We start from the raw sequence: 9,623 nt of genomic DNA, 5'->3' as shown, positions 1-9,623 counted from the left end.
CTACAAATACTAATGAATAGGGGGGGGGGGGGGAGAGGTCACTTGTAATATACACACATTGCTTGCAAAGCACAGTTGCGGCCATTTCCATGAAGCTATGAAGAGGAAAGCTAGCAAAAAATTATGTTTCTGTGTTCATATACAGCAACTGCACGTGCCTGCTTCATGAACACTCTGTGAACATTGCTGGCATATGTTTTTTTAAAAATACCTCAGCAAAGGTGGAAATGGGCTTTAAATTTCTGCTTCATCATGAAGATGGCAGGGTCATAATTTTTACCTCCTGAAATAACCTCCTGAATCCTGGCCTGGCCTCAATCAGCAATGTTTAAACTGAGGCCAGAGCATTCAGTCAGTTCATTTTGTTACCTATATGGCTTCTTCATACTTTCAGATTGATCTTTAGTATGGACTCAAACTAGAGCCGTAGCTAGCTCCTTTTGCGCCTGAGGCGCCATTGTACTATGTGTCCCCAGTTATTTACAAACACTGGAGTGATCAGCTGTCTGCTCCAGTGTTTGCTCTGCAGACAGACGATAAGTACCTATCAATGATATGTACCGTTCCTCCGCCGCTCGCCCACACACAGGGGTGGCACAGTTTGCAGCTTCTCCTCCGATCCCCACTGCTCTCCCCCGCTTCTATGGGCAGAGGTGATCTGAGGAGAAGTGAAGCGCTGAAGCCGTCAGGGGGGGTGGAGGGGTGGAGGAGGTAGCCGCTGTCACAGCAACATAGCCAAGCGGTGAGGAGAGAGAGAGCCGCCAGCTGTCAGATCCTGGCCGAGCAGCTCTCTCTCCTCACCGCTCGGCCATGCTGCTGTGACAGCGGCTCCCTCCTCCGCCTCCCCCTGCCGGCTGCATTGCTTCACTTCTCCTCGGATCCCCGCTGCCTCTGCACATACAGATGGGGAGAGCAGCGGGGATCCAGAGGAGAAGCTGCAGGCTGTACCGCCCCAGTTCTCAGTGTCGTGCTGAGCCCTGGCTGTGCCCCCCACACCAGGTTTTGAGGCGAGAGCCTCAGTCACCTTGGCTTCGCTATGGCCCTGGCTCAAAATTCCCTTGGATTCCACTTTTGCCTGCTTTCTGCCCTTACCTCCAGCTTGCTATAGAACCATACTTCCCTGCCACCTGCTCTGACCTCTAGCCTTTCTGACTTTGTTCCTGTTTGGCGATTCTTCGCTGCAGTTGACTCTGCTTTGAAGTTTGTCTGTCACTGTTCGGGCAATCCCAAATGTCATGTCTTTTTGCTCTCTGCAGCGCAATATTTGCACTTTCAATGGCTTTGAGGAAGATCTGACACACCAGAGTTGTGCTTCAGTAAGAACCATCCACCTGCTGTTTCCACCACACTCCATGACACATTTAAAAGAAGACAACACTACCCCAAACCAGAGCATGTAGTGTGTCAGGTAAAAATTCTGTTAATTTTGAAGACTGCCTTAGGGCAGGAAACAATCATCAAGCTACATAAAAACTACCTTGGTGCAATCATGTGACAACTGCCCTGTGCTTTCAAGCTGGTAGGTTTGTTTTAAAAAGCCAACATCACAGAGGTTTAGGAAACGTTTGTGTGATTCACTGTTCACCTTTGCCAATTTGTGGTTAAGAGAAATAGCAATCTATGGCCAGCCCTTGTAAAATACTCTTGCAATTGAATGTAATAATAGTTCTTGTCTTTGATGTTTTTTAGAAACTGTGAAGAACTAAGACTGCAAGTTATTATTTTGTCTGTCCCAGACAGAGAAATCGCTATAGACACAATTTAAAAATAAATAACTAGTAACTGTTCATTTTCAGCTGTCAGCAATTCTGTTACGTGAACATATTTTCTGTGACAGATTTCATCACATTTCATCAAGCAGCTTCCTGTGAGGTGTCAGCACACTGTGCAAATTCAGGTGTCGACACTTCAAAATATGTGTATGTTTTAGATGAGGGTGAACTTTTAAAGCTAAATTTCAGGCTTATACAGTACTGTGCAAAAGTTTTAAGCAGGTGTGAAAAAAATGCTGTAAAGTAAGAATGCTTTCAGAAATAAAAGTGTTATTTTTTTTAATCAATTAACAAAATAGAAAGTAAATGAGAAGATAAATCCAAATCCAATCAATATTTATCAACTCTTGCAGTGGGGCTACCACCGCACAGCAACAGTTAAGTGCTTGTTTGTGTCTAGCTGCTAAAATAACAAAGATATATAATGTTATTCACTCGGCTGCCTAAGGCAAAAAAAACGGCGTGGAGGGGGGGGGACTTTTGATTTTTTTGTGCCTTAACAAACACATTCCTGCAGCACACAGGTGTAAACCTACCCTAAAGAGGGCAAAGTTATAGGGGAGAATTTATAAAAACTGGAGCAGACAGAATTTGAAGTAGTTGCCCATAGTAACCAATTTGTTTCTCTCTTTCGATTTCAAAGCTTAACTGAACAAATTGAAGATAGAAGCTGATCGGTTGCCATGGGCAACTGCTGAAGATTTTGTCTGCTCCAGTTTTGATAAATTCCCCCCATAGAGTATGTGAAAAGATTGTTAGGGCCACGGAAGCAAAATAGGAGAAGTGGCCCCATGGGATTGTCGCCGCTATCACCCAGGTGTTTTTTTAAACTAATTATATGTGAATAGAGGTGTGGAGTGACTGCCATGTACATGTCTCTCTGGGACTGCTTTGCTGGTTCTTTCTGCTTTGTCTTTCAGGTTACAAGCTGCCTGCTGTTGCTAGGAAGATTTACCTCAGTTGCTGGACAGACCTTCAGTCAGCTGAGCACAGGATTGGTGACAGACTTTTGGCGGGAAAAACAGCTGACCAATGAGTGTAATCTTTCCCCCCTTTATAGTCACTCCTGTCACTGGACAGTGTCAGCATTTTACCTCAGAACTGCCAGCTGGACTCACCTCTGGATTATCTTCACAATTCATTTTGGATCTTTTCACCTGCTTCCCGCCCACCCTCCCCTTTACTGTACTTTCCCTTGTCGCGGTCAATCTTTATGGGGTAATGTCGCCCACTTTGTGGGTGGACAGTGGTTGGTAAACAGTAATTTGGTTGGTGTAAGTTATTGCTGCTTGAGTCTTGATGACTAAGCATGGTGGTCTGTTAATGGTTAACAGTGGTTCTGTTTGGTAATAAAGGTTAAAGTCTATTTATTGGTTAAATTAATTAAAACCCAATAAAGGTGCCGCGGCCTAGTTATTCCACAATCGTTGTTGTGTTTTACTTTATTATTTAAGTTTATTGTTATGGTATGATGGGTGTCAATGGGGTGTACAATCCCATGTCCCATCCAACTCACTGATACCTATCCTAGGATTCCAAGGCTCTAACACATCTGGCAAAAATTCCAGGTATCGAGGAGCAGGTAACCTCCTCCCATGTGACACTTAGGTCTTGTTCACACCTAGGCGTATTGCATATGCGCGACAAACGCGCGGTTTTTACCGCGAATCGCGGTAAAAAAAATCGCACGACAAACGCGCGTTTCCGAAGGCTACTTGGCTGTATCCCAATCGAAACGCGCAACAAAACGGCCCAAAGTAGTACATGTACCTTTTCAGGCGTGGGCCGTTTTGTAGCGCATTAGGGACGGGCGGAAATACGCCAAGGTGGGAACGAGACCATTGAATACAATGGGATTTATATTTTTGAGCGTTTTGTAGAGCGTTTGTTGAGCGTACAACGCGATACAAAACGTTCAGGTGTGAACGAGGGCTTAGATTGGGAGCTAGGCCAAAATGCTGTCACATAACAGTGGAGGTGATGCCAGATTATAGATGCTCATTAAGTGTTTGGGTGACACTTCACACCTTAAAGAAGAAATTATTGGTATGGACAAACAATTCTGTCTTTATTCTGTTTACAAAATGTATTCCCATAGGTATCAAAAATGACAACACATTTAAAACCATTAAGGGCTAATTCATACCATGGGCAGCGCGCTTAATGCACAATACCATGTGTTTAGCACCGCTATTGCACAGAACACCTAGGTAATAAAGGAGCATGAAAGGTGAGCAGTGCTTTTGTTTTTGTAATATAATGGTAATTTGGAAGGATTACCAAACTGGACACCTACCACTAGCAACTGTAAGGTGATTAGAATATGGAAAAACCCTTATGGAAATTTCACATGACCACTTATGGAACATTCACATGACCCTTTTCACTATGTTGTATTATCTTGTCCAGGGCCTTGCTTTCTCGCACAGGGCGCCTAAAGGCCTAAGGCTGGCCCTGATCTTGTCTCTTTCCTTTTTTAATCCTATGTTTCCAACAGCACACAGAAAGCTACACTACAATGCAGACTGTACAAACCAATTATGTGCACATGCCTGTTAAGTTTTGGGGGGCTAAATAGCTGCTTAGGAATTCACGGCATAAGCGAGTCGATTCCTCCTGCCACACTAAACAGTGTAGATAGAGGAATTTCCCTGGTTGGCTATTGTATTCAGGCCACCGGCACCCACAGCTATCAGAATACCGGAACAGTGACTGCATCTGATTGGACACAATTTAATACCCAGCTCCATCGATTTTTCAATCAAAGTTTGTTGAGATGGGTGGTGGCGACAAGGCCAACCACGGCCAAATTTTTTTGCAGAAATTGAACCGTGTATAGCTTACCTTATGGAAATAAAAACACAAGTATTGCTTAATTTTAGCAAGTAAAAGCTAATCTAAGGAGCATCAGCTTCCTAATGCATTTGAAAAACATTTAATCAATGCTGAATTACCTAAAGTTGCTATAACACCCTTTATCTCCCATCTGGGAGTGTTGAATACAGATCCAAATAGTAGTGCTGCCTATTAAAGCAACCTCAAGTAGGTTTTACCTCTGCTTGAAAAGCGTTTTCTTCAGCTATAGCCAATACTCCAAATAATGCCTAATTCCAGTTTGGGCAGGTAAGCTTTAAAGTGTCCCTTTAGAACTTTAGATTAGTTCTGCTTGGGACTGAACACAATGGAATCAACTAGCCTCATTTAAAACCACTAGAATTACTGTGTGTGCATTTTTGGTGCAGATAAAAAAAAAAAGGTAACAGACAGCGTGAACAAGTTCGAAGTGCTTCAAGAGAGCTACATGAAGCTTGTTAAATACTTTGCAAATGGTTGCTAAAGATGGCCCTCTTTAGAATGTTGTTTATACGTTCCTAAACAATACTGGGGCATTATAGAGAAAAACTAGATGAGTGGAAGATCCAAGTACAGCAACCAGCATAAATAAGTTTCTGCATAAAAAAGTCTTTATGGTCTTCACTTGCACTAAAGCAGTGTACTTACGTTTAGATACAAATTTCCAGATACAGCAAGTTTATACAATTTCGACTGTTAAAAGGTGCAAAATGCACAAACCTCAATATAGTGTATATATAACTAAAGTACGTGATATCTGAAACTCACCTTCTAAATCATCAAAGCCAAGTACAATGTCTGAGAAATGTCCATGTCTATCTTTAGTTTCTAAGCAAGTTATTATACAGCCAAAGGATATAATTTCAACCTTGACAGACTCTGACTGAAGACGAAACCTTCTCACTCTGTGTCCTCCGGGCAGGGACCCATAAACATCACTTGTTACGGATGTCATTGCTCTGGCAAAAGCAGACTGTGAGCTGAAATAAATAAATATAGAGTCTAGCATTTACAATTTGTTTCTCTTTTCATCAATTAGACTGTTGATGCTAAAGTCCAGTTTCTGTTCTGAGCCTAAGGCTTCATTCACACTTTACAAAACTCCATGTGCATTTTTGTCCTCTATATGCTAAGGAAAATCTGACAGGCTAGATGCTGTGTTTTTTTGCTTCTAGATGCTTGAAATGATATGTGTTTATGCAGGTTTACATGCATATACATTTAGATGCAAATGGTGCCAAATCCTAGCATCAAAACATGTTTACATGTGTTTGCATGCTTTTACATGCATTTTGGTGTGTTTAGAAGTTCAAATCAGTTCCTACATGCACCTGACTTCAGTTTTTTTAAACGCAGTTAAACTGACCGCAGAATGATGCTTCTAGATGCAAGGTGTGAATATATTCATTAGATGCATATATATGTGTTTATAAAAGCTTTTTAAATGCATATAGCGGGAATGAAGCCTAAAGGCCCTATGTGCATGATAAATACAATACATGTGTCTAGGCATGTTTGGAGCTCATTTCTAAACATACTTAGTAGCATATAACACTTTGCTATTGCTAAATGCACACCTAGATATTCAGCAGTGTCTAGGCAAATTCAGTCTAGCTGCGTTTACACAAATAAGATTTTCTGTGTCCCAGGACCGTTTAGCCTGGTTTTACTTGTAAGTGTGGCTAAACCAAGGAACAGCTAAAACAGAGAAAAACATTTTCTGGGAAGCATAAAAATTGTTTATATTTCTCCTGTGTGTAACGCAGGTGGCCTTTGTACATAAAGCCTTAACATAGCAGCTCAAGTCATTGACCAACAATGGCCTTAGTGTTTTGCCAATTAAAGTGCAACATATTTGTTAGAATATTAAAAAACTTCTCTGCTTTGTGTCAAGCTGCTTCCTGACTGCTCTATAACATTTCCAGAACAGCTACTGGACCCTGCAGCAAAATGTAATCCAGAGCCTATTCATGTTCATTCCAAAAAGGTTCCAATGGATCTTAGTAACACTAACAACCAAACTGAAGGAAGGAGAGAGCAGAATCCTCTGTCCAGCAGCTATCACGGCTATATCCTCCGCAAACACATCCTATGACAGTGTATCAATGAGAAAGTTCAGATACAGTATATACAGACCATGTGCTGCCAGAGCAGCTTGTTTTTTGCCTTGGTTACTGTATTTGGCATGTTCCTCTGTTTCTCCCTTCCGTTTGGTGATAGTTAGTACACTCACTAGCTAGATAGCCCCTGCCTTTTTTTTAAACGCTCAATCTAGTCTTGCCTAGTAAGCTTAGGAAAGTCTTTGTCTTCTTACATTTCAAGAGACTGAAAAAAACATCCTCTGTATTGCACCAATCTGAAAAAAAAAAACTATGTTGGATTACATTTCTGTGCCTCAGTATAAGGAAATATATCAATATTTTGCATAAATCAGCAATTGAAACAAAACAGTTACAAGACAGATTCCTTCTTCACACTATGTTCTATCTGCTGTAAAGTTTTAACTGTGCCTCTGTAAGCATATGATCTCTCTGTGCTCACTTTTCGTACGACAATCGTAATGTGTGAATAGAGTGCCCGACAGATAGTACTGTACAATCGTACGACTTTTGACGGTCAAGCATGTTTGAAAACTTTGGTCGATCGTACGATGTTCGCATGGTTGGTGGCGCTTCCGTCTGTCAAAAGTCGTACGATTAACACTGCGCATGCGCAAACGAAAATAAATTGTGGTCAATTACCGCAAGTCGTCCAGGTGTTTTTTTTTAAACTACCGCTGATTGAACCTTGCAGGATGGGGCCGTCGTACGAAAATCGTACGACGGTTCGATCATCGGACGGAAAGTTTTGTACGATAATCGTAAGGTGTATGGGCACCTTAAGAATTAGCAGATTGTTTTAATTCTTCCTAAATAGATTCCCAGCATTTTATAGTTCAATTGGGATTTAGCGTGGCCCTAGCATTAGACATTCTTTTCAGGTTAAAATGTATGTAAATGCAAAAAAATTAAATAATTTGAACTATTCTTTTCATTACCAATACCATGACACTTTCCTGTAGTTTTAAAATATATAGCAGTCTAATCATAGATGGAGAGGAAACGCTTCCTCCAGGCTGCAGCAGACTGATAACATCATCTCAGGTATAGTTACTGACTAGAGCTCAAACACTGCTATTTAACGAAAATAGAAACCGCTTTTTTGGAAGGTGTTACTCTGTACGCTGTATATTGTGACTCGCCATTAATTTATCCTTGCAGTTTCACTTTAATTCAGTGTACTAGTCGGAATGTTTAGTACGTACTAATTCCAAACACGCCTAATTATTTTTTATTATTGTGAAGTGAACCTATGTAACTGCTACAATAAATTATTGAAAATGTGATAATTGACTAATATCTAATAACTAAAGGCAAACAGACCATTACTGTGTCCCATTAGCAGCAGAAAAGGCAGCTAAAGTGCAGTGAAGAAGGAAGAGAAACAAAAAAAGTGTTAAGACCCAAGTGAAAATGAAGGCTGCTGGCCAGATGATGCAGACCTGCTCAATAGCTAAGCAACAGCCTGCTGATTCACTAATGAGAGCTCTTGGTAGCATATGAGATGTGGTGGGTATATGGGCTGGATGTATTGTGCTGTATGGGATGGGAGTTTGTTGGAAATGGGGACATGCTTCAGAAGTAGTGACAAGCTTGGGCTTGGTGCAAACCCATTTTGTCTGAGGTCTCCCCAAGCCCCTTGAAAACTGTAACCCACACACCCACGCCCAGCTCAATCAGTTGCTGCAGGCACATTCTCCACCCCAACTTTAGCTACAAGTTAAAAAGGGGCAGGAATGCCCCCATCGCAACTGCCAGTCAGTCAGTCAGGCAAATCGAGTTCACAACAAGCCCAAGCTATTCAGGAGACAGCCATAGACTGGAAACATATTACATGAGATTGCTTGAAATGCCTGCTATTAGAGGCCCTTTACAAATCAATATTTACACATTTGTGCTCCCAAAGTCCTTTGTATCACACTTGATTTTTATCTGCACAATAAAAATGATAAAAGATAATAGTTAAAATCATAAAAAAAAAAAAAAAGAAAAGGGATAGACAGAACAGAAAAGGGTATACAAGATGAGTGTAACAGGATGCATGCTGCAACGTGCCGAGTGTAACAGGACGCATACTAAAAAGTGCTGAGTGTAACAGGGAGCATGCTGCAAAGTGTCGAGTGTAAGAAGATGCATGCTAAACATTGCTGAGTGTAACATGGCACATGCTACACAGTGCTGAGTGTAACAGCTGCATGCTACAAAGTGCTCAGTGAAACAGGGTGCATGCTACAAAGTGTAGAGTGTAATATATTGCGGTACATTGCACTAGAAACAAGGAGGTGCATGATATGGAATGTTCAGTGTATTTTGGGAAGCATGCTGTAGTGTCATGGTTCTCAACTGGTGGGTTGTGACCCAAATGTGCGTCGCCGTGTGCCTTACATTGCGCTAGGTGGGAGGCTCCTCAGCCTCCCCCCTAGCATGGCAGGGGGAAGTTCTTGCACCAAGCAGCCATTCAGTATATGCTGCCCGGCACCAAGTGTCAGCTTGAGGTGGGGGTGGGCTAGGGGTATGGCCATGAGGGAGCTACATTCATACGTGAATTGCTTACAGCTCCCTTGTGTGCCCTGTAGAGGCGCCTGGACCGGAATGACTTCCCATTCTGGCTCTACAGGGCATGTAATCTACGTATGGATGGTGCTCTGTCACAGCACAGCAGCCGACATTGGACCCCAGGCTGAGGATCCACTCCAGTTCTCGTAAGGTATGGAGACTGGATAGATCTTTTTTTTTTTTAAATGGAAAAAAAGAAACCTTTTTTGCAGTGTGTTTTGTGTGTGTGCAGGGGCGGACCTACTGGCGGTGCAGCTGGTGCTGCCACCACAGGGCCCAAGGCTAGGGGGGCCCACTGACAGGGGCGGACTGCGCTGCAGTGGCATACGGCAGGCCAGGCAGC

At 42.3% G+C, this 9,623-nt stretch overlaps 1 protein-coding gene across 1 annotated transcript in view; it reads right to left on the bottom strand.

Annotated features, from left to right (window-relative positions):
* Positions 1 to 9,623, bottom strand: part of GALM (galactose mutarotase) — a 36,659-nt gene that overhangs the window by 23,773 nt on the left and 3,263 nt on the right. The window contains exon 2 of the mRNA XM_018563573.1: positions 5,394 to 5,605. Coding sequence (XP_018419075.1) covers positions 5,394 to 5,580 — 187 coding nt within the window. The 5' untranslated portion in view covers positions 5,581 to 5,605. The remainder of the gene's footprint in view (positions 1 to 5,393; positions 5,606 to 9,623) is intronic.

This window comes from Nanorana parkeri, unplaced genomic scaffold (genome assembly GCF_000935625.1).
Source record: "Nanorana parkeri isolate BGI_ZX_2015 unplaced genomic scaffold, ASM93562v1 scaffold677, whole genome shotgun sequence".
In the NCBI taxonomy this organism is placed as follows: domain Eukaryota; kingdom Metazoa; phylum Chordata; class Amphibia; order Anura; family Dicroglossidae; genus Nanorana; species Nanorana parkeri.
This window is presented reverse-complemented; position numbering and strand designations above follow the sequence as displayed.